The sequence below is a fragment of the Musca domestica genome, unplaced genomic scaffold (genome assembly GCF_030504385.1).
Source record: "Musca domestica strain aabys unplaced genomic scaffold, Musca_domestica.polishedcontigs.V.1.1 45, whole genome shotgun sequence".
Classification (NCBI taxonomy): domain Eukaryota; kingdom Metazoa; phylum Arthropoda; class Insecta; order Diptera; family Muscidae; genus Musca; species Musca domestica.
In genome coordinates this window covers 5,236,221-5,261,300 of record NW_026712335.1, presented here as the reverse complement: position 1 = coordinate 5,261,300, position 25,080 = coordinate 5,236,221, and the positions used below count along the sequence as shown (strand labels likewise).

At 34.6% G+C, this 25,080-nt stretch overlaps 1 protein-coding gene across 1 annotated transcript in view; it reads left to right on the top strand.

The window, feature by feature from the left end:
• Positions 1-25,080, top strand: part of LOC101895073 (dual specificity protein kinase splA) — a 152,647-nt gene that overhangs the window by 119,196 nt on the left and 8,371 nt on the right. Inside the window, exons 4-6 of the mRNA XM_011292989.3 lie at positions 7,108-7,186; positions 18,360-19,225; positions 23,844-23,975. Of these exons, the coding sequence (XP_011291291.1) occupies positions 7,108-7,186; positions 18,360-19,225; positions 23,844-23,975 (1,077 nt within the window). The remainder of the gene's footprint in view (positions 1-7,107; positions 7,187-18,359; positions 19,226-23,843; positions 23,976-25,080) is intronic.

The window sequence follows — 25,080 nt, the reverse complement described above, 5'->3', positions numbered from 1 at the left end:
TGATTAGCATAAGATTCTATGTCGATTTGACCATGCCCGTCATACCGTCCGTCTGTGGAACTTGCCCTAGTTTTTAATTATGGCCAAACCAAGTAATAAACTGCAATAATTTCCTACTAGATCACAGTTCCTGTCAAGTAATGTCGTTTTATTTTTATACCCTCGGTCATATGGCTAGAGAGGGTATTTATCATTTGATACGGCCAAAACATGCCTTATCGAAATAGCGGTTTCAAACCTTAGGTCTCTTTGGTCCAAATCCGTTTCAGGACATTTGGAGTTGATCTAGCGGTGTCGGTCCGTTCGTCCGTCTGTCTGGCTGGCTGCACCAGCACACCGCACGATAACTCTCGAAGGGAGTATCCGAATTGGTTCAACCTTGGTACATCGTAATACTATTATCAAACTTAGATCGATTTCGGAGATGGACAATATCGGTCCACTCCTTATGGCACCTCCCGACAAAAGGGGAAAAATTATTTTACTGCACAGAAAGGGAAAGGATAATCCGATTTTGCTCCAACTTTGCTAATCTTAATATTTTCTTCAGTGCTACGTCGGGTGTGAAAATGGACAATATCGGTCCACTCCACCAAGTACCTCCATTCCTCCAAGCATTCCATTATTTCTACTAACACCAGATCTGCTGTAAAGATGATATATATCGGTCCACTCCTTCTGGTACCTCCTCCCAATTGGTCAAAATTTTGAATATCCATGAAGATCATAAAACGCGAAATTAATATCCGATTCCATTTAGACTTGGTACATCTCAATTTTTCCATCAACATAAGATCTTTTATAAAGATGGAAGAGATCGGACCATTCCTTCTGGTACCTTCCCTCACAAAGGGTCAAAGTTTTGAACAACCAAAACGCTTATAAAATTCAAAAATATGCCTCCGGTTCTCTTCATATTTCACACATCGCATTATTTCCACTAACTCAACATATGTTGTGAAGATGGAATATATCGGTCCACTACTTCTGGTACCTTCCCCACAGAGGGTTAAAATTGTGAATATCCATGGAACTCATGTAACGTGATATTAACATCAGATTCCGTTCAGACTTGGTACATCTCGATATTTCCATCAAGGATGGTAGAGGACGCACCTCTCGACAAAGGGTCAATGATTTAAATAACCGAAACGATTATAAAATCCGAAATAAGCATAAGGTTATCTTCATATTTTACACATCCCATTATTTCTACTAAAATAAGGTCTGCTGTGAAGATGGGATATATCGGTCCACTTCTTCTGGTACCTCCCCACAAAGGGACATAATTTTCAATAACCATGAAGCTCATAAAACGCGAAATTAACATCGGAATCCATTTAGACTTGGCACATCTCAATTTCTCTATCAACGCAAGATCTGTTATAGAGATGATAGAGATCGGAACATTTTTTCCGGTTCCTCCCCTACATAGGGTTCAAATGAACAATGAACTCATACAAACATTTTTGCTAAATACAAGATCTGTTGTCAATATGATGCATATCTGCGAACCGCTTTTGGTACCTCGTCCACTTTCAATATATTTATCTGCCACAACCTGCAAAACAAGTCAGCGATTCTTTACAACTTGTTATATCTAAATATTTCTCTCAACCAGAAACTTGAGATGAATAGGGAATTTATCGGAATTTATGATTTCGCATGAAAGTGAATATAAATGTTCGATTTACTTGTAATTATGAAAATGGAATACCTTCGTCGACTACATCTGGAGCCTCACGCACAATTTAACATTTTCTAAAATTTATCATATATCTCATATAAGTGAAGGAAGTAACCAATAATGTCCGAACCAGGCACATCGCAATATACATTTATCATATTTATTTAGGTCTTCTACGAAATGGATAATATTGGCCCATTACTTCGAAACCCGCTCCATAGACGGTCAGCAATTTGAATAATCGTAACAGAAGTCAAAACATATTTAAGCAATCAAGCATTGGTTGAGGGTATACATCTTTCGGAAAAACTTACGGATACTTTTTAACTTGTTTAAATTCAGTAAAATAATCCACGTTAAAATCTACATTTCTATTCCACCAGTTTTCGAACAACCCCATTATAATATTCTTCAAAAATTTTCAGATTTTCATCTCCATTCATGGTAGTTGTGAATGTGCAAGGTAAACAGATAGAGAGGAATATTTGGCAAAGTGCGAATTTAACACTGGAAAACATATTTATGCACTTAACGCATACAGCTCATGAGTTATCATCACTTCGTATATATTGTTTCTGTAGTCAGCAGAAAAAAACAACCCAGTCCACACAAATTTATTTGCCTTCAGCAATGTAGCTGCGAAAAAGGAACCGAGAAATTTATGCGATTTAATGTTATTTAATGTCATGGAAAGCAAGTTAATGCCAGCGTCAAAAAAAAAAAGGTTTTGCGCCGTTTCGAGTTCTGTGATGTGACTCGAAAAGAAAATGCGATCTAAAAGTGTTCGTCTTGCACACCCCTCGCCCTCATATCACAAATTTCCTTCAATTGTAGACTTTTCAAAACACTTTAAACCGTTTAAGTGCTTATTTTTGTAAGTAGCGGAAATCCGTCTAATTTTTTTCCATTTCCATTTTTTCGTTTTCTTTATCCTTAATCTTAATTATACTTTGGGAAAAAAGAGTCTTGTAGCCATATAAGGTTTGGGAAGAGAGCTTGGGAAAAAGATGGTAAGGATAGAGTGGGTTTGAAACAACAAAACTAATTGCGGAATAGGAAAAAGGACAAAAAAGAAGAAACAATAACAAAGTGGGAAATATGAAGGAGAATAAAAAAATGGAAAAATGTTGCTTCCTTGACAGCCGGCCACATTGGTGCATATATATTACGAAGGCCAGCCACCACCACCGCCGCTTTAGTTTCTTAACGTTCCACAGCGTTTCTCGGCCTTAACTTTTTTCGCAAACCCACCCAATTGTTTTTTTATGCATTCCATGGTTACGCTGGCTGCCTTGCCTTAAATCCAAATAAAAAAACATAATTTCGGAAATCTTGCAAGTTGTGTTGAGAGCCTTGTCATAATGTTTGTTTTTTTTTTCGTTCTCCCTCTACGAATGTTCGTCTGTCACACCCTTTTCATAATGTTTTCCTGTAGCAAATATGAGTGCGTGTAAATATAGACTTTTTTATTTTCGCCTACCTTTAAAATTATAGTTTGTTTGGCTCAGCAGGATTCGTGGTTGAAAATGATAGAAGACAATATCAGGCGACTTTCAGCCATTTTTATTAAGACAAATGGTTTTGGTGATTGATTTATGGGTTATCTTTTGGCTAACGAAGAATATGGTAATAAAGTTTTCTGTTTTTTTTTTCTTTGCAACTGGTCATTAATTTTAATATTTTTTGAAATCAATTTTTAAAGATAAGGGAAGAAGCGGGTGTAATTAAAATGTGAACGAGGAATATTTTTTTTTAAATTATTCTTGACACAAATATTCCTGAACAACATGTAAGGGGTAACAATGAAGAAAGCAGTAAGTTCAACCCGGCCGAACTTTGAATACCCTCCACCATTTGAAAAGAATTTGGCAATTTTCAAAAAAAAAGATCCTTTACAATTCTGTTAAAATCTTTAATATACCGACCTGGACCTAAATAGGCAAATTTTGTCATAAACCAATACAATATTCAAAAGCGAAACTTGAAAAAAAGTAAAAAAGTATCGTTCGGTTTTGCCGACAGATGTATACCCTCAGCCAATGTTCCAGCAAAGAAAGTCTTAAAGTCGGGCGGGACCGACTTTATGATACCCTACACCACTTTTCTAATTTAGTAGAGCTCCACAAAACAATTAAAAGTTTTAATGGGAGAATTCAATCATAAACGCTATGATTATAAGTATAATTTAAAGTTCAAAGGACTAAATATGCCGAAGCTATTGTATCTTTTAAATTCGGTTTTGTATTGCCTATTTGGTGCACAATTAATTTGAAATCGGATAAAGATATATATGGGAGCTATATCCAAATCTGAACCGATCTTCATAAAATTTGGCAAAGATATTTCTGAGCTGTATTTGATATATTTCCCTGAATATCGTTGTTACGGAGTGCGTATTACGTTTGTGGGTAGCAAATATAACAAATCGGATGAACAATGGGAGCTATAGCTATATCTGAACCGATCTTCACCAAATTTGACATACTAGCTTCTAAACTCAATTCGGTCGTAAGTGCCAAATTCCATCCCATTTGGACAAATATTAGACGCTTGGTGCACAATAAAAGGTAAATCGGACGAAGTTATATATGGGAGCTATAATCAAATCTGAAAATCTGATCTCGATAAAATTTGGCAAAGAGCTGGAGCTGTATTTTCTATATTTCCTTAAATATTGTTGTTACAGATTGCATATTACGGCTGCGGAGTACAAAAATAACAAATCGGATGAACAATATATATGGGAGCTATAGCTATGTCTGAACCGATTTCGATCAAATTTGGCACACTTATTTTCAGGCCTAATATGGTTGTATGTGCAAAATTACATCCTATACGGGCTGATATTACACGTTTGTTGCACAATAAAAGGCAAATCGGACGAAGATATATATGGAAGCTACATCTAAATTTTGACCGATTATCTCCAATTTCAATAAGATTCGTCCATGGGCCAAACAAATGATCTGTGCAAAATTCTGGATAGAGCAACAAATGCGAACTGTACTTTGTTTACAAAAATACATGGACAGACAGACGGACGGACAGACGGACGGAAGGACATGCATAAAACGACTCAGAATGTGATTCTATGCAGATCATCAAAAGGAACTATGGGTCTATCTCGTTTCCTTTTGCCTGTTACAAACATATGCCCAAAGACTTAATACCCTGGTGTAGGGTATAAAAATATTTTGACTTCTGTTATTATTATTGAAACTCTTGACCCTCTATGGAGTTGGTTTTGAAAGAATGGGTCAACATTTTAAATCGGATGTTGATTTCGCTTTTTATGCGCTTCATGGATATATATATCTTTTTTTCTTGAAAATGTTGACCTTTTGTGGGGAGGTACCAGAAGGAGTGGACTGATATACTCCATCTTTACACCACACCTTGGATTAATAAAAATATTGGGATTTTTGAAATTTGAAGACAATCGGACTGTTACATAACATTTTATAAAAGTTGTAATTATTCAAAATTTTGACCCTTTGTGGGGGAGGTACTTGATGGAGGGGATCGATGACGCTAATATTAGTATTTGCAAAGTTGGTGCAAAATCGTTTCTCTTTCTGTGCAGAAAAAAATTTTTGAACATTTCGACAATTTGTGGGGAGGTACCAGAAAGAGTAAACCGATATATTCCATCTTAACACCAGACCTTGGCTTAATAAAAACATTGGGATGTGTGTAATTTGTAGACAATCGGACGCTTACATCACATTTTATAAGTTGTAATTATTCAAAATGTTGACCCTTTGTGGAGGAAGCACTTGATGGAGTGGATCGATATTTTCCATGTTTGCACCTGACCTAGAACTGATGAAAATATTCGGATTTGCAAAGTTGGAACAAAATGGGATTATAGTTTCTTTTTCTGTACAGAAAATATGTTTATTGAATTCGACCTTTTGTGGGGAAGTACCAGAAAGAGTGGACCGATATTGCCCATCTCCGAACTCGATCTAAGTTTATCAAAAATATTACGTTGTACCAAGTTTGGGCCAAATCGGAGTTATCGTTCTAACCATCCAGCCAGACAGACGGACGGAGATCGCTAGATCGATTCCCAATGTCATGAAACGATTTCGTCCAAAGAGACCTAGGGTCTAAAACCGTTATTTTGTTCACAAAAATGTATTTACCGCATTGAACAAGAAAGGATTATCCAATTTTGTTCAAATTATTGCAGTGTCTTAATATTTTATCCTGACAAGGCCAGTAGCGAAAGTGGATAATATAGGACGACTCCATCAAGTACCTCTCCCAGAAAAGGTAAAAAATTTTGAGTAAGCAAAACCCACATGAAATGCGAAATAAACATTCAATCATCTGGATGTGATGATAGATATCGGTCCACTCTTTCTGGTACCCCCCACAAAGGATGGTAATTTTAATATTTATGTTTCTCATAACTTGCGAAACAAGTCAGTGATTTTATTTCAGACTTTGTGTATCTAAATGTATCTCTCATTCAGATAACTGATGTGAATATGGAATTTATCGTTCCACCCCCTCAAAAGTTTAAAATTTTGATTAACAGTCATTCGCATAAAATTGGATTTAAATAAACGATTATCGGATGAGGGTATACATCGACTTAGAATTCTGAAATCACAAAAAAAATAAAATTTTTGATACTTTGTAATATCTTAGTGTAATATGTATTCAACCTATTTTTCATTACTATGTACCGATAACTGCGTTATGGGTTTAGAACATTCCGAAAATATTTTCCAAAATAAATTCGCATATTAAAATCTTTACAGCTCAAATAATGACTCTAAAATAGCTTTAAAACAAATTTCCCAAAATAGATGTGCAAAAGGGTACCTCAATTTGTCAAAAAAAGAAGAAATAATTTTCAACCGCAACAGCAGTAATCTTCATCAGGAAGTAAAGTTGCAAATAATGGCAGGCTTTGTTTATTAGTTTTGTGACTAGTCAAAAAAAAAAAAAAAAAAAATCTCCCACATGCATAGAAAACAATAACTAGACCATAAAAGACAATGAATGTGGATGAGAATTTCGACTGACAATACGAAAAAACAAACAAACCTTCAAAACTATTGTTATGAACTTTTTTTCTCTTTGGTGGACTCGAACTTTTCATTGCTCTCAACTTATGTGTTATGGCCGCCCACCCTGACCATAAATATTTTGCATTTTTGAAAACTAAAGGCTAGCCGTACGGCCTTACAATGATAAATCGTATAAAAACGACATGAGACAAAGAGGAGTCCTTTTTTTAATATAAAGGAGATTTGTTTGTTTTTTAAGAAAAAAGAAAAAAAAATGAATTCTAAATAGTCATATGTTATTTTCATAGAGTTGTATATTAAAATTAAACTTTTTTATTTTTAATAATTTTTTCTTTTCTTGTTTCTATTTTCATGTGGCTGCCAAATAATTTTTAGATGTCAACATGGTGGCCGAACCCAAGGCCCATCAAGTAGGACGCAAGCGGCAAAATATTAATAAAACTGGCAATGATTGGTAAGTAGAGAGTTAAAGTTTATTATTTTCTATAAAATTTCAGGAAACAAAATTAAAATGGGGGGTTTGGGGAGGAGATCGTCACAATTTCAGTACACATAAAATCCATACAAGCTGGGAAAAAAATTAAGCCATTTTAATAAAAACAGCGGCATTTTCGCCCAGCCAAAGTTATAAATTGTAAACTATGCAAAATATTGTTTGGCTTTTTGTTGTTATTTCACTCAATGTCCGGCACAGAATTTCCAATTTTTTTGTGTGTTTGTTTTTCTTTGCGCGCGCGATGATGAAATATTTCGCGGGAACTTGTCATACATAACATTGGTGCTTTGTCTTTGCAGGGCACTTGGAATGTTTTGGAAAAAAATATGCATATGTGTATGAATATTTTCTATAAAAGTCTAAGTAACGAGGGTAGTTTTTGAAATTTCTGAAAAGAGAAAGTAAAGTAAATATGTGATATATGCCGAAAATCAAAGGACTTCAAGGAATCTCCATTTGAAAATTTCAAAAAAAAAAGTGGAAAAGGGGGAACTTACCTCCTCTATTTCGATTACGTTTGAACGTATATTTTCAGAATACCGAAACACGTGTCTTCTATTTATAATTCTTTTTTTTTAATCTGATGGATTTTCCATGAATTCCTTGATTATTGAATTTTTTTAATTTTGTCGCACAGTGTTATTGGGCAAATCTTCAATACCAAATTCCCAAGTATTAGAATTCCAGCTCTACTCCTTCAACCAACATCAATTAAGTAACATTTAGTACGCATATCCAAAACAATCTACATCTTTCCATTCTGGACTCAAGTCAAAAATAGTAACATTTAGTACTTTTTTGATTATTTATAGTACTCATTTGCAAAACCACCGACAGACTTCAACAGCAGATACCAACAGAGTCCTTAGTAACAAATTTCGGGAATACTGCACACACACACAAGTAGTACCGTTTAGTAATTTTCGAACAATTGTGGTAAACATTTCCAAAACCTCCTCTATATCTTTACCAGTACCACTAAGAGTGACATCGATATCAAATTTTAGAAATTCAACTCTATTTCATCACCCAATTTCAAATTTAGTACATTTTCGTACAATTTTAGTACACATTACTCCATATCTCAATTCCAGATACCAACAGATACTTTTTGTTCAACTATAGAACACATTTTCAAAACCACCTCCACATATCAATCTCAGACACCAACAGATCGCTTAATATCAAATTTCGGGATTTCAGTTCTATCACTTCACCCAATTTGGTACCACTTAGTACTTTTAAAAGAATTATGGTACACATTTCCAAAACTAACTCTATATCTTAACCAGAGATATCAAGAGTTGCATCTACATATATCAAATTTCGGGAATCCAGCTTTATCCCTTCACCCAATACCAAATTTGATACCATTCAAACAAATATAGAACGTATTTCCAAACCACCGCAAATCATCATACCATCAAATTTCAGAATTTTATCTCTATCCCTTCTCCCAGTACCAAATATAGTACCATTTAGAAGTTTTCAAATAATTATAGCAAACATTTCGCAACACACCTCCGTATCTTAACCAAAGACACCAACAGTGGCAGTTATATTAAATTTCACGATTTCGGCTCCATTCCTTTAGCCAATACCAAATTTAGTACTATTGGTACCATTATATTACACATCTGCAATACCACCTCCCTATCTCAATTCCAGATACCAACAGATTTTATCAGTTTCCAGGCTTATTCCTTCATCCAATGCCAAATTTAGTGCCATTTAGTACTTTTCCAACAAATATAGCACACATTTCGAAAATCACCTCCATATCTTAACCAAGGACACCAAGAGTGGCAGCTATATTAAATTTCAGGATCTCGGCTCTATTCCCACACCCAAATTTAGTACTATTCTGAACTATTTAGTACTTTTCATACAATTATGGTACACATTTCCAAAACCACTTCAACAAATTTCAGATACCACCAGAGACTCTAACATTAAATTCGAGGATTCCAGCACTGATCCTTCTCCCAATTCCAAACTTGGTACCATTTAGTACTTTTCGAAGAATTATAGTACACAATTCCAAAACCACCTCCATATCTTAACCACAGACACCAACAGTGACATCTGTTCGAAATTTCAAGATCTCAGCTCTATTTCTTCACCAAATACCAAATTTAGTACTATTTAGTACTTTTCATACAATTATAGTACACATTTCCAAAACCACCTCCATATCTCAATTTCAGATACCACCAGAGACCTCAATATCAAATTCGAGGATACCACACCTATACCTTCACCCAATACCAAATTTAGTACCATTTGGTACTTTTTGTAAAAATATAGTACATATTTCCAAACTATCGCCAAATATCAAACGCAGATACCAATAGTAATCTAAACATCAAATTTGAGAAATTTATATTTATCCCTTCTCTCGATAGCTATTATAGTACCCACCATTTAGTACTTTTCATACAATTATAGTACACAGTTTAAAAACCACCCCCATGTGTCAACAGCTCCCACCTCCATATAATCACAGACACCAAGAGTGACATCTATACCAAATTTCAGAATTCCAGTCCTACCCCCTAACCCATTTTCAAATTAGTACGATTTAGTAATTTTCGTCCAAATAATTGACGCATTTCCAAAACACCGTCAAATCTCAAATAGTTGTACCATCAGTAATCTAAATTTCAAATTTCAGAATTTTATCTCTATCCCTTCTCTCAAAACCAAATATACCTATCATTTATTACTTTTTGTACCATTATAGTATACATTCCCGAAACCACCTTCATATGTCAAGGCTACACATGAACAACGACCCTAATAAAAAATTTCAAACTGCCAGCACTATCTGTTCACACAAAACCAAATGGTACCAAATAAAGTACTATTTAGTACTTTTCGTAGCTTTGTAGTACGCAATTCCAAAACCACAAACATAGCGCAGAAAATACCATAATTCAATGTTTCTATTTCATCAGCTCACCCTAAACCAAACTTTTCCAAATATAGTACCATTTAGTACAATTTGCATACTTAATACACATTTCCAAAACCACCTTCAGATATCAAACGTACTTTTCAACCTTGATTCGTATACCAAATTTTAAGTTGTTAACTATGATAGTTTACAAAGTATCAAAAGGTACTATTTTAGAAGTAAAGTATCATTTTACAAATTTTCGTAACATTAAAGATCGATTTTCCAAAACCCTTTGGTTCATCTATCCTGCACTCCGTCAGTGACTCTTTTTCCAAATTTCAGAATTCTAGCTCATCCCTTTTCTCCAATACAAAGTATTCAATTTTTAGTACATTTTAGTTCTTTTCGTACCCTTTTTGTACGGACCTAGTCTTACATTCCAAGATTCTAGTTTCAACCGTTTCATCTGGGCGTTGATTCTGGATCAGTTACTTGTCTCATTACTCGTTTACATATATAAGTTATTCATGTTCCCTTTAATGGCTTAACCCTCGTATTTGTATTGCTCTTTATGTCTGACTACAGGACTGTCATCATTATCCTGACCATCAACTACCAAATGTCAACGGGTTTTGTTTATTTTGTTTTTTGCTTTGTTTCGTTGGCATTTGGTGTACATACGTTATTACTGTACAGTGTTGACAGAACACTCCAGCCCATACGTTTTCATCATGGCTTTCATACATGGATAGGGGGTCAAACATCCAAACAATAACTATCACACAATTTGGTTGCCGCCACCAGAAACTACTGATGAACTTGAGGTCAGCACATAAACGGGGTTCAGTTCGGTTTTTTCGTCTTTACTTACTTACTGGACAACAGGCAACTGAATTTTTAGTTATTTCAATTTGCCGAGGAATATCCAAAATTTCACACAAAATGTTGCAGGACCAACAATGAACAAACAAACGCAACTATGTATCTGGACTAAGGCAAAAATTGCCAGTGACACGAGACAAACAACATATCCGCAAAAGAGAAAGACATTTAAGTGATGAATTGTTGTATTGTTTGTTATTTGGTGTAGCCGTAAAAACCCCAGCAAACAAATGATGACTGTTGGCAGGCCAGGAAAAAACAAAAAAAAACACAGAACAACTGATGAAAAACCAGAAAATATGCATACAACAGTCATGGCAGAAATTTGAACTTTATTTTTAACTTCTTACTACTCGGAGGACGGAGGTCGATCCTGGTGGAAGTGGTAGTTGTGACAGTTAGTGCCTTGAAAGGTTTGTGGTGGATTTTTTTGCCACACAACTGCTATCACAGCACCACAGACATACAGAGTAAATAGAAATGATCCGTATATATGGTCTTATACAACGGAAAATGTTTAATGACATGTAAATAAAGGTTCTCCTTGTTTTTTGTGTGTGATTCCATATTTCAAGTTCATTTTATACGAGGGTCAACCGAAGAAGTTAAAGAAGATCCTCTGCCGAAAATTGGAATTTAAATTCAAACGTTAATATCATTTGCAAAACTTCCAAAGGCCTCGAATAGGGCTCCGTAAGGATTTTATATTTTGGATGCAGACATTTTTGATATTCAGCACATTAATGACTTTCCGCCTAAAACATTTTATATATCTCCACTATTTGGTATATCATTCATATAATGGTACTTTCGGATTTGAAGTTTTTTTTTTGATGATTTTACATACATTTTATTATAACTTGGAATTGTAGGTTCTGAGTGGTTATGAATGTTCCTGTATAAAATTAGGTATGGCACCAGAGCAAAACTATCCCGAAATTTTGGCTATTTTTAAGAACAAATACTGATGTTTATAGACTTTAGTTCTGTTTTATACCCTGCACTATAGTATGCTAAATCCTCCACCATAGTATGGAAGGTATATTAAGGTTGTCATTCCGTTTGTAACACCTTTTTAGACCCCACAAACTATATATTCTTGATCACCATAAAATTCTATGTCGATTTTGTCTGTGGAAATCACTCTAGCTTCCGAACGAAATGAAGAAGGTTGCTAAAATTTCACTCAAATGTATATTATGTCTGCAGGACTTTTGGGATTGAAAATGGGCCATGTGGGACCACGTTGTGGTATAGCCCTCATATAAAGGACCTCCCTATTTTCGGTATTTTGCTGATTTATGCGGCATTATTCACCGGAAATGTTTCAATTTTGGTATTTGAAGTTTGTCATGGATACAACAGCCTAAGATGGAAAATTGTCTGTGCAGGTCCACGTCTTCGTATAGCGCCATTATAACGGTACCTCCTTGTATTCGGTATTTTGATGATTTTGCATTTGAATATTGTAATGACTTATGACAAAAGTTAACCATGCAGGTTCACGTCGTCGTATAGACCCTAATATAACGGCTACATTCGGTACTTTTAAGATTTTAACAGAATTTTATTTTTTGAAAATTGGCAAAAATGTCTTTTGTTAATCCACAGCTTTACAATTTAAATAAACCATGTATGATGACTCTGATGATCTCAAAACTGCCAGAAAATACTCGTAAAAAATTCAAGCATTGATGGTCTCTTCAAAATTTTATTTAATTATCCACTCCCCTTAATTTATTAAATATCTCTGGCCGGCTAGTCCTTGGAAAAATATTTCTAATAATTTACGTCCGGAGAGTCCTTGGAGGAATATACTAGAAAAATTCATGTCCTGAAAAATTCACTCCTAATTTTCTTCAAAAAAATATTCTTAAAAATGCATGTCCTTGAACAAATATTTTTGAAAAATCCACGTCTTTAAGAAATATTCTTACAAAATCCACGTAATGATAGGCCTTGAAAAAATATTTTTGAAAAATCCACGTCCTGATAGTCTTTGAAAAAATATTCTTGAAAAATCCAAGTACTGTTAGTCCTTGAAAAATCCACGCATTTTCTTAAAAGTCCACGTTAAATTCAATGACCTAAAAATCCTTTCAATCACATTCTTTAAAAATCAATGGAAAACTCTTACTCCTAATATTTCTTAGATCAATAATCTTAAAAGTTTCATGTTCTGATACGTTCTTATACGGATATTCTTAAAAACTTTAGGTCATAAAAGTCAATCGAAAATACTACTTTTTATGGATTTAATATACATGTCCTACATTGGAAAATATTCTGAGCAGTATTATATGCCTATAGTTTGTGCCTCAGATAGTTTATTAGTTTCTACTTTTGAAAATTCCCTTTTGAAAATCTGGTGGTCCTAGTAAAATTTTCTTAAAAATCCAAGTTTTTTCTGAAATTGGTTCGAAGGACTTCCCAAAAAAGCATGTCGTGTTATCTGCAGGCCCTTAAAAATATTATTCTTTAAAAATCTAAATTTGGCAACGTAATCCTTTTATGAGTATTTTTAAAAATCCACGACATTAGGTACCAATATTTTTTTTTTATTTATAGGACACTTATAGTCCTCAAAAAATCTAAAAAAAATCGTTATTTCTTGGTTCAGAGAGGTATTTTGGGAGGCCCCCTGATAGTACTTCTAAAAATATCCTATACAAATCAAGATTCTTTCTCGAAAATTATTCTTATAATCCGTGATCCAAACCCCGTTCGCTCCTAGAAATGTTCGAGACAAAATAGTTTCACAAAAAATATTTTATAAAACTCCCTATTTCAGTTCAAATAGTTGCCGAAAAATTAAGTCTGGCTTTGAAATTCGTATGAAAAACATTCTTTTAAACCAGAAATCTTCTCGAAAATATTATTAACGCTTAGCGCTTATAGCAATTTCTGTTAAAAATTGACGATTTTGCTCCAAAGGTTTCTCCAAAAAAAAAAAAAAAAAAAAAAAAAAGACCATGTGGCAGAAGTTCATGATTTTATGGCAGATAGTTTTTCAAACTACATGCATTTTCAAAGCTTCCAAATTAGTATCTGCCCCTTTTCTGAAAAATGTCCAAAAAATCTCAAATGTAAAAGTGCAGTGAAATATATTCTTAAAAAATCACGATTCTAGCCCAACTAGTTTCTTTTAAAATACTTTAACAATTTGATATCTTCTACTGAAATCCTGTCTATGCCTACCCTCGTATATTTACTCAAAACACAATCATCACTTTGCTCGTTGTTCATTTTAGTTCATAACAAACATACAAAAAATATTTACATACGTTTTGTTGTTTCTTAAATTGGTTTTTCTTTTATTTACACGGACGATTGAGAAACATCTACGGCGAATAATTTTTTTTTTTACATTCTCCAAAAAAAAAAAACACACATACAAAGTCGAAGTATGAAGTGGTCCTTTAAGGAGGCACTCATAAACCAAAAGATTATTTTTGGACAGGCATGTGGAAAACGGAGTGTTGGCCCTGAGTATTGTCAATTTGTCAAATGCCCAAGTTTGGGTGCGGTACAACAAAGATTTAAATGTAAAAATTTTTAATTAAATTTACTCGCTCATGTGAGCCATGAAATTGTGTTATTTAATTTGAGCAACAGCAGCAAAAAATAAAAGTCATTGGTATATTTTAGTTGATTCACTTATCGCATGGGCAGGCGGGATAGGTGCGGGGACAGTATTAAGGGTTTGAAGTGCTTGGAATTTTTATTTGTATGTTTCCGTGTATGTTGTAAATGTGGGTGTGAATATTTGTTTGTTGATTATATGTTGTGTTATAAATAGTAGAGTAGAGAGAGAGAGTGAAAGCTAGCCGTTACATGTTAAATTGTTGTAAATGTCCTGAAATACCAACCATGCATGGTAACACACATACATCGATTCACATATAGTGGAAATCCATTAATATATTTCACTGCCAATAAGCCAAAGTTCATCAATCATCGATTATTTTCCATTGGCATGGACATGAATTCGTTTACTAAACCATCTATCCATCGACGAGTAGAAAGTTGTTAGTTGATAGCTTGTGGACTGAGAGGGTTGGTAAAGGAAAGAATTTTAAATTGGTAGCACTGTTAAGAGTTGGGTTAATTAATAGAGGAAAATAGGAGTGGTCCTTAACTTGCTATTCCGGAATGTCCATCATTCGTAAAATTTGTTTTATAAGTTTTATCAAAATTTAAGTTCCACAGATTTCGCTACGGGTAAATGGTGAATGTATGAAACTCTTTCGCTGTCTTAGTATACCCTACACCATATGTACCATATGTATAGGTACACCATATTGTGTTGAGGGCATCTTAAGCTTTTTCGTCAAGGCATAATAAAGTAAGATCTACTTAAAATTCGGAGTTCAAAAATGTGTTCTGAGTCCACAAACACCCCTATAGCTAAATGACGTCAACTGCTTATACAAATCCTTGTTGCTTACACCAACGTTAAGAGGCATAGTGCTTGATTTATTAAAGAACATTGTTGGGCGTGGATTTTTTAAAGAATATTTTTAGTCGTGGATTTTTAAAGAATACTTTTAGACGTAGTTTTTTAAGGATATTTTCAGACATGGATTTTTTAAGGATATTTTCAGACGTGGTTTTTTTAACAAATATTCTTATGCATGGCTTTTCTAACAATTTTTTAGAGAATATTTTCAGGTGGGGATTTTTTAATAAATATTTTTAGGCATGAATTTTTTAGAGAATGTTTTTAATAGTTGATTTATTAAAGATTTTTTCAAAGAATTTTACTTAGAGTGGATTTTTAAAGTATTTTTTTTGGTGTGGATTTTTTATAAAAATTTTCCTGGCGAGAATTTTTCAAAGAGTTTTTCTTGGAGAAGATTTTTTGACGTGGAATTTTTAAAAACTTTTTCTTGTAGTGGATTTTTAAAGAATTTTTCTTAGTATGAATTTGTTATTTTTTTCGGCACGGATTTTTTAAAGATGTTTTTATAATAAATTTTGGTCGTTAGTTTTTTAGGCGTGAATTTTGTTATAGAATATTTTTATACATGAAGTCCTAACAAATATTTTTAGGCATAGATTTTTTAAAGAATATTTTTAGGCATGCATTTTTAACAAATGGATTTTTTAAAGAGTGTTTTAAGGAGTGGATTTTTTAAAGAAAATTTTAAGGCGTGGATTTTTTAAATAAACTTTTAGACGTAGATTTTTTTAAAGTATTTAAGGCGTGGATTTTTTAAAAAGTATTTTAAGGCGTCGAATTTTTAAAGAATGTTTTAGGCGTGCATTTTTTAAAGTATGTTTTAGGGCGTACATTTTTATTTTAAAGAGTAAAGAGTAAAGAATATTTTAAGAAGTGGATTTTTTAAAGAATATTTAAGGCGTGCATTTTTTAAAGAATGTTTTAAGGCGTGTATTTTTTAAAGTACGTTTTAGGGCATGCATTTTTTAAAGTATATTTAAGGGCGTGGATTTTTAAAGTACATTTTAAGGCGTGTGTTTTTCAAATAATATTTTAAGGCGTTGAGTTTTTAAAGTATATTTTACTGCGTGGATTTTTTAATGTATATTTTAGGGAGTTGGTTTTTTAAATAATATTTTAAGGCGTGGATTTTTTAAAGTATGTTTTAGGTCGTGGATTTTTAAAATATATTTTATGGCATAGGTTTTTTAAATAATATTTTAAGGTGTGAATTTTTAAAGTATATTTTAGGTCGTGGATTTTTTAAACATATTTTATGGCGTAGGTTTTTTAAATAATATTTTAAGGTGTGGATTTTTTAAAGTATATTTTAGGGCGTAGGTTTTTCAAATAATATTTAAAGGCGTGGATTTTTTAAAGTATATTTTAGGTCGTGGATTTTTAAAATATATTTTAGGGCGTAGGGTTTTTAAAAAATATTTTAAGGCGTGGATTTTTATAAATGTATTTTAGGGGTTGGTTTTTTTCTTGGTGTAAATGTTTTAAAGAATTTTTCTTGGCGTAAATGGATTTTAAAATAATTTTTATTAAGGCGTAAATTTTGAAAGAATATTTTTATGCTGGCGTAGATTTGTTAAAGAATGTTTTTAGGCCGGCATAGTTTTGTTAAAGAATATCTTAGGCTGGCGTAAATTTCTAAAAAAATGTTTTTAGTGACGGTTTTAGAGTTCGATTTCTCTAAGAATTTTAAGCATGGTATTTATTAAAGAATATTTTTAGGCTGGCCTAATTGTTTTTTCTTTTTTGTTTTGAATTTAGAAAAGATTTTCAGACGTGGATTTCTTTAACCATTTTTTGGTGTGGTTTTAGAAAAGATAATATGTATTTGTAACAAATATTTTTAGGCACATATTTGAAGAATTCCTCCACAATTTCTTTCAAAACCAGCTTTAATTTAATTTTTTGGCTTCTCATTACGTAGAATTTTCCCATACAAAAAATTTCTGAATAGACCCAATATAATAACTTGAAATTAAATTATGGAGGTATTTTCTATAGATATTGTCTACTTGTACAATCTGATATTTGAAAGAGAATTTAATGAAATTTCACATTTAAGATTCTCAAACAATATATACTAATTACTTACTATTACATAAATACTAATTACTATTTTCTAATTTTTCTTTTCTCTTACTTCCTTGAAAAATCCTCTCCACTGAACAATTCCAAACTTCATTTTTTCACCCACAAAATAATCGTTTCTCATATCTATTTTCTTTCTTTCGCCCTTTGTCCCCCTTAAACGTTTCAATAACGAAAATCAAATATTGACATTATGGCACAAAACAAACTTTAACAGACCATATTTTCACCAACATAGCATTGTATTGGCATTTGTGTAAATATGGCCGTGGCTATTGCCACTAACTATGGGAAACCATTTTTGAAATGACCTCCAGAAACGTCCGTCGATTCGCTGCCATCACCACTTGGAAAGTTGTTGAAAAATCCACCCAAAGCCATTGGAAAAACACCCCATAAATATTTATTGATTGCCGGCAACTTTTCCCTTGGCCATGGTTATTCCGGTTGAGTTTTTAGTTTTGTTTTGGGTCAAAGTGCCAAAGTTTTCGGCAACAAGCCAAGCAGAGGAGGTGAAGGAGAGCCGGGGGGGTGAGGGAGATACATGCTTCGTTGACTAAATGTTTGCAGCGTCACCAATGGATGGTAATTTGTAAACAATGTCTTGTTAAATGGAGCGACAATAAGCGCATCAATTTATTTGCCTAGCCAATATTGTTGCCAACAAATAACGGGGGAAGAGGGGATGGAGGTCATTTTATGGACCAGAAACAATTTCGGTGTTGACAATTCAATTAATGACGGATCAGAAAACAGAAAAATTGATTTCTACCAAATGCTTTTCGTTTCTCATTTCGTTACAGGGACTACTTTTACGACAGCTACTATGCCTCGACCATGAATCGCAACAATTCGATACGACCGAAAAAACGCAAACGCCTTATGAGCAATTCCAGTCGCCTGGTGGCCATGAGTGATGCGGTGAATAGCAGTAACCTGAATGCTGCCATGGCAGCTGCCTCAATGGCTCAGCAGCAGCAACAGTTGGTACAGCATCAACAGCAGCAACAACAACATCATCAACAGCAACAGGCCGCTGTTGTTGCAATGGCAGCCATGGCCAATCTGTTGCCACAACAGCAAATGATGCTTCACCACCAGCAGAGTATGTTGAGCAATGTCAATGGAACAGCTGCCACGTGCAATGGCGCCACAACGGCACCCCATCATACCAGTCTGAGTATGTATCTGCAACAGCAACAACAACAGCAGCAGCAACAACAAGCGGCAGCTGCTGCCGTTGCTGCGGCCCAATATGCCGCTGCAGCTACCAATGGTTCATTACAATTGAAAATGTCATCACCATTGATGGCCGGCCCCACAGGACAGGCATCGACGAATTCATTGCTTGCCCAAGACAATGATCAATTACTGGCGACCACAACAGCATCCTCGAACCACCAGTCACATTTGCAGCAGCAACAACAACAGCACACATCAGCAACGTCGGCCCATATCATCCAGCCGTTGAGTTTGTCGGTGGCTTCACAACATCAGCATCATCATTATCAACAGCAACAACAACAACAGCAGCAGTTGCAAAAACAACAGCAACAACAATATCTATATGAACAGAGCCAACAACAACAGCAGCAGCAACAACAACAACAACAGGAAGACCAAGATCAATTATCATTGAACAATGCATGGGGACCATTCAAAGTTTACAGTGAGTAAAAGTTAAAAAAAAATTAATAGATTCTACAGATTTTTAGTTTGTAGGAAAAGAAGAAGAAGACCTTCTATTGTCGTTGTATAGAAAAAAGTCCTTTGTTTTGGTCTTATACCTAAAGAAGACTGTATGTGGTGTTACTATAAAATCTTATATTTGGAAAGTAAACCCTCAACGGATATTCCAACAATAGATGACATTTTATTCAGCTTCCGAAAAATAGGTCTTCTACAAAAAGAAAATTTGTAAACGTATTCTAAAGAAAGCAGTTCTACTACAGGTCTTTTTCGTTTGAAAATGAACCGTTCTTCTCCACCCTCAAAAAATCTGTCATAGATCGGAGACTTTCTCTAGGAAGAAGATTTTCCATTGAGTTTTTATACCCTACAATACTATGTGTTGGGGGTATTATAAGTTTGATTGGGCCAAAAATTATGTAACACCACGAAATATTGGTCTCCCACATAGGAAAGTATATATGGATCTTCCTATCTCGCCGAGCTGAGTCGATCTAGCTATGTATGTCCGTCCGTCCGTCTGTCCATGTTAATTTGTAATCACTCTACAATTCGCAATTATGGTCCGATCCTCACGAAATTTAGAATGGAGGTGGGGCTAGGGTCAGAATAGAACCCTATTTCTTTTGAAGATTATTGAATAATATTTAGGGGTTGAAATGGACCAAAAACTGAAAAAATTCCTGATTTTGCAGTTGCTCTACAGGACGCGAATATAGACCAATCAAAGCGGAAGTTAGCATGGGGCTAAAGCTTGGGGCTGGGCAGAAGCCTTCCAATTTTGATGGTCATCGGGTAATATTTAGTGGGTGAAAAAAGGCCACTACATTTGTGTTAAATAAAAGTCAAATTTTTCATTAAACAGCGAATATTCTTAATCCCGTCGAAATCACAAATAGACGAGCAGGTCAATTCTGACCGTTACCTAGATGCCGATAAAAAATACATCGATTATATATAGCGAAATGTATACAATGTGTATATACAAAGGAAGGGGATGTTAGTTAGACTGCTTATATCTCAAGAATGGCTGGAACGATTTTGACATTTCGGAATGCTCTCTTGACATAAAAGTATAAAATGTAAAAAAATCGCAGAAAAATATGCCAAAAATGATGTTAATTTAGATTTTGTAGTATTTTGTGACATTTTTTTATATTTTCATATCTTTTTATCGCATGCGATTTTTTCAATTTGACTTCTAATATTTTGTAATATTTTTTCACCTTACAACACAGGTTGGGGATGTTATATAAGTATTGTAAATATCGTCCGATCCTCACGACAATTTTCACAAGGGTAAAGTTGGGCTCAGAAGGGCTAGGCCTATTGTTTTCAAATATATCCGCCATATATTAGGGGTTGAAATGGACCAACAACTAAAAATGTTCCTGATTTTGCAGCCGTTATAAAGGTCACAAATAGAAACCAAAGGATACGAAATCTCGCATAAAGTAGGAGTTTAGGACAGCGGGTACAATGGGCCACTAATTTTGTGTGAAAAAATACCAGCATTATTTACAGGCGATATCCGAAATACACAAAAGGTGAACTTCCGGCTTTTTTATGCTGATTTCGTTGACGAATATAGCCAAATATCGAGACAAGCAAATCATATAGATGAGTCTAAATTTGGAGATACGGAGGGGCTTCTTGCTTTTGTAGATGATTGCAAAATATTTAGGGGTTCAAATTACCCAAAAACAGAAATGTTTTTCCGATCACACAATTGAAGCCAAGAATTCTAGCATTTCGGATGACCATTGGATTATATTTTGCTATAAAATGGACCACAACAACTAACAGCACGACGGAGTGCGTAAATATTGGGCATATATCCCTAGTCAAAATCCTAATTTCAAAAGTGAAGTCTTCCAATAAGGGGGCTTCTAACATATTGTAGTGTTGTAGGGTATAACATAGTCGGCCTCGCACGACTATAGCCTTTGCTTACTTGTTTCTATTGAAAAAAATCGGTATTTTCCACCCTCAAAATATCTGTCATAGATCGGAGACTTTCTCTAGGAAGAAGATTTTCCATTGATCTTTTAGAGACTAAAGTCTATACATAAGTCTTTTGAAGAAAACATACAATTTATTGGTCGTTTATGGATCGTCCATAGAAGAGTGTGCTCTTGCTTTAGAAATATAATTTCCTTTTTTCTGAAGAATGTTGACTTTCATGTAGAAATGTCTTCCATAGTCCTTCTATAGAGAGAAGACTTTTGAAAAATTAAATATTCTGTTGACCTTATCAAGTAAGAGACCTTCATAGGTAGGAGACCTTGTATGGGTCCTCAATTGTTTATAGTTCAATAGATATAAATATTTTGTGCTTATAGCTCATCGTTAGATATAGGCAGACGTTCTGAAGAAAAGAAAATCTTCCAAAGATCTCAATAGACAGAAGACCATTTATTGGCCCTAAATAGCTCTTCTATAAACGCAATTCCATTACGATAAATGACTTCCTATGTAAAGTGACCACATTCTTCCAATGACTAAAGACCAACTATAGGTTCCTCTAGTTAAAATCATAGTTTACAGAAAGCCAATAAGGGTCTTGGCTTCAGAAAAGACCAACCATAAATCTTGTATTGATACAAGATCTTCTCCACATGTAGGAAATAGCGTCAAATTTTAGAATAAGTTTGATTTGTTTCAATTTGTCAACTTCGGCACGACTTATGGCCTTAAAAAGGCCAATGAAACCGTCGAATGTTGCTTTGCGGTATTTTGGCCCACTACCGGCGAAGCGCTTGCTTGAGGTGATCGACCATTTGGTATTTTTTAGTGCCAACCTTGCTTTCCAAAATACTCCAGACACAATAGTCCAATGGATGGGTATCCGAAGATTTTGGTGGCCATTATGCGATGGAAATGAAGCGAGGAACCTCATTTTGTAACCATTCTTGGGTGGCGCGTACTGAGTGCGACGATGCTGAGTCCTGTTGAAATGACCAAGGTCGGCGGACAAAATATTTGCGTGCCCAAAGCTTTAATACACCCTCCAGAATATTTTCGCGATAATATTCGGCATATATTTTGATGCCACGGAATTGATACGAGCGGAGAGCGACCATCGGCTATTATGGTGGCCCACACCATCACCATGGCCGACGCATGAGTTCTGGTGGCCAACAGAAGGTGCACATTTTCAACTGACCTCTTTGGCAAGTAAACACGATCATTTTGTTTGTTTATAAACTGCTGGACAACGAATGGTTTCTCGTCGGAGAAAACCAAATTCGGCAGTCCACCATTTTCGGTCAAGCGAAGCAACTCTTTAGCTCTTTCGAGTCTATTTCTTTTCTGTTGCGGTGTAAGTTCTTACACTTTTTGGAATTTCAATGGCTTTACCCCAAGCACATTTTTCAATATTTGCCGAATCGAATATTGCGATATGTTCGGCTCTCGAGCCGTTTTTCGGCCATTGCGAAGCGAATTACGATCAAGTCGCTTCTTTACTTTTCGAACCATTTCTGCTGATGTTGCTGTTTTCTTCCATCCACTTCCATGACGTCGGGCTACGCTACCTACGAGCGATGGTATGAGACACAAAAGATTTATTCACATTTAAATGCTGGACTGCTCTTGTGGTTTTCCAGACAAATATAAAAAACTCACATTATGTCGCTTGAATTCCATCACAAACAACTTTTTTTTCTGGAAAATTCTCAACAAAATGCTTTTGTACGCTTGTAAACAATATAAAGAGCTGTAACTGGAATAATTTTAACAGCTGTCGGACGAATGGCTTAGAAATAAGAGCAGTCTGAAATTGGTTGCATTTTTTTCATCCCACCATGTATTCATGTATAATTTACCCAACCTGCATGCTAAGTTTCGTTAGGGGTTGGATCATAATTGCGACCGCTCGGCGAGTTAGGAAGATCGATATATAACATCCCATGTCTTGAAACAATATTCCGAGCTGTAACATAATTTTTGTCCCAATCAAAACTTTAAGTACTCCCAACACATAGCATTGTATGGTATAATTAATTGTTTCATAATTAGTGGTGCGATTGCGATTTTCTTAAAATTGGACATAGGTCAATATTTCTACTGGTATTACAAATGGTATATTCGGGCATACGACAGTCATGAGGGCCAAGTGTTATGAGGGCTAAGACCTATAATTCATTTTTGGATTTTTTGTGTGATAGCTAAGTCACCATTTCTACTACCAATTCCATCGATAATATTTTAAAATTTGACAAAGAATTCATCGAGCGGCATTCTGCTCTAGAAAATTATTTTTACAATATTGATGACATTTTGTGGCATACCAGTGTTAAAACATTAAACCTATCATCTAAATCCTCCCTATGAAATACGTGCAAATCAGCCTAACATATTAGTTATACTATATTTCTAAATTATTAAATATATTTGATTTTATATATGTTTAAAATATCTATTCAATTGTGTTTTTAAATTAAGACCACAATTGGAAATTATTGAATATCAAATACCAAAGTTTCATTGCCATAACAAAACTGTAATCATTATATTGCCACACCCATTTATTCTGCTATTATTCAATATTTGCATAAAACCTACATATCTTTCCATGTTTTGCTTCATCTTTTCAGGCAATCCGGACACATTAATTTGTGGCAATTGTCGAGAATGTTTCAACGAACTGGCTGAGTTATTGGACCACAAAAGGACTTATTGCAAACTACGCTTTACATGCAAATGCCAGGATCTAACGATGCCAACAAGTAAGTACGAGTCTATCCAACATGTTGGAAATATTAGTTCTCTTTTTCCCATTTACAAAATACAACAATGGCACCAACAATAATACCACAATGTTACAATACATAATAATTAGTATAAAGATGATGACAATGGTGTTGATGGTTATGTGAAGATGATGATGATGAGCTTGATAATTTTTATTACAACGCCATATGTTGCAAGGCATTCATGTATACATATTTAACACCAGTTACTTCAGGCTGGAGCGTGCATTGAGTTGTAACGTGGTCTATCCAGAACAAAGTCTGTTGTATTTGCATAGAGTTTCTTAAAGTTTAACATATGCATCTAGGGAATTTGTCTACAAATTTTGCAGTGTTAAATAAATTGTTGTTGGAAGTGTGGAAAGGATATGCATTGATGTTAGTAATTAATTCATTATTGTTTAACACTTGTGCTAAGTTACTACCCAGGGGCTGTGATTAGAATCTTAAGTGTTGAAAACAAATTGTTTTATTAAAATTGAAAGGAGGCGATTTTAACTTCACATACGATTTAATATTCTGAGGGTGAGTCTAAAATTGTTGAAATAAAGGTTATTAAACGATAAAAGCATTTAAAAAATATGTAAGAGCTGAATCAGATTTTTTGAAAACGCTCGAATAAATGCAAATTTCTTTTTAAAAAATTGAGTTGATGAAGTTTTGGTCTAGTGACTTCTCCATTGTATCCATATGCCCGTGATGAAAATAACTTTGAGAAAATCAGGGCTGCCTCCCTAGCGTGAGCGCTGACAGTGCGTTCACCACAGGCTCTCCTATGATAAAAGGGTTTACCACTGGCTCACCAACGTTAAAAGGGTTCATCAAAGCTCACCTATGGCAATGTAGTTCACCACCGGCTATGGCAATAGGCACTGGCCCATCTATGGTAAAAGGATCCACCGCTGACTCACCTATGGATATAGGTTTCACCAGTGACTCACCTATGTCAATAGGGTTCAACATTGGTTCGTGTATGCAAATAGGGTCCAACACGGGCTCACCTATGGCAATAGGGTTCACCACTGGCTCACCTATTGACATAGAGTCCACCACTGGCTCACCTATCGATATAGAGTTCACC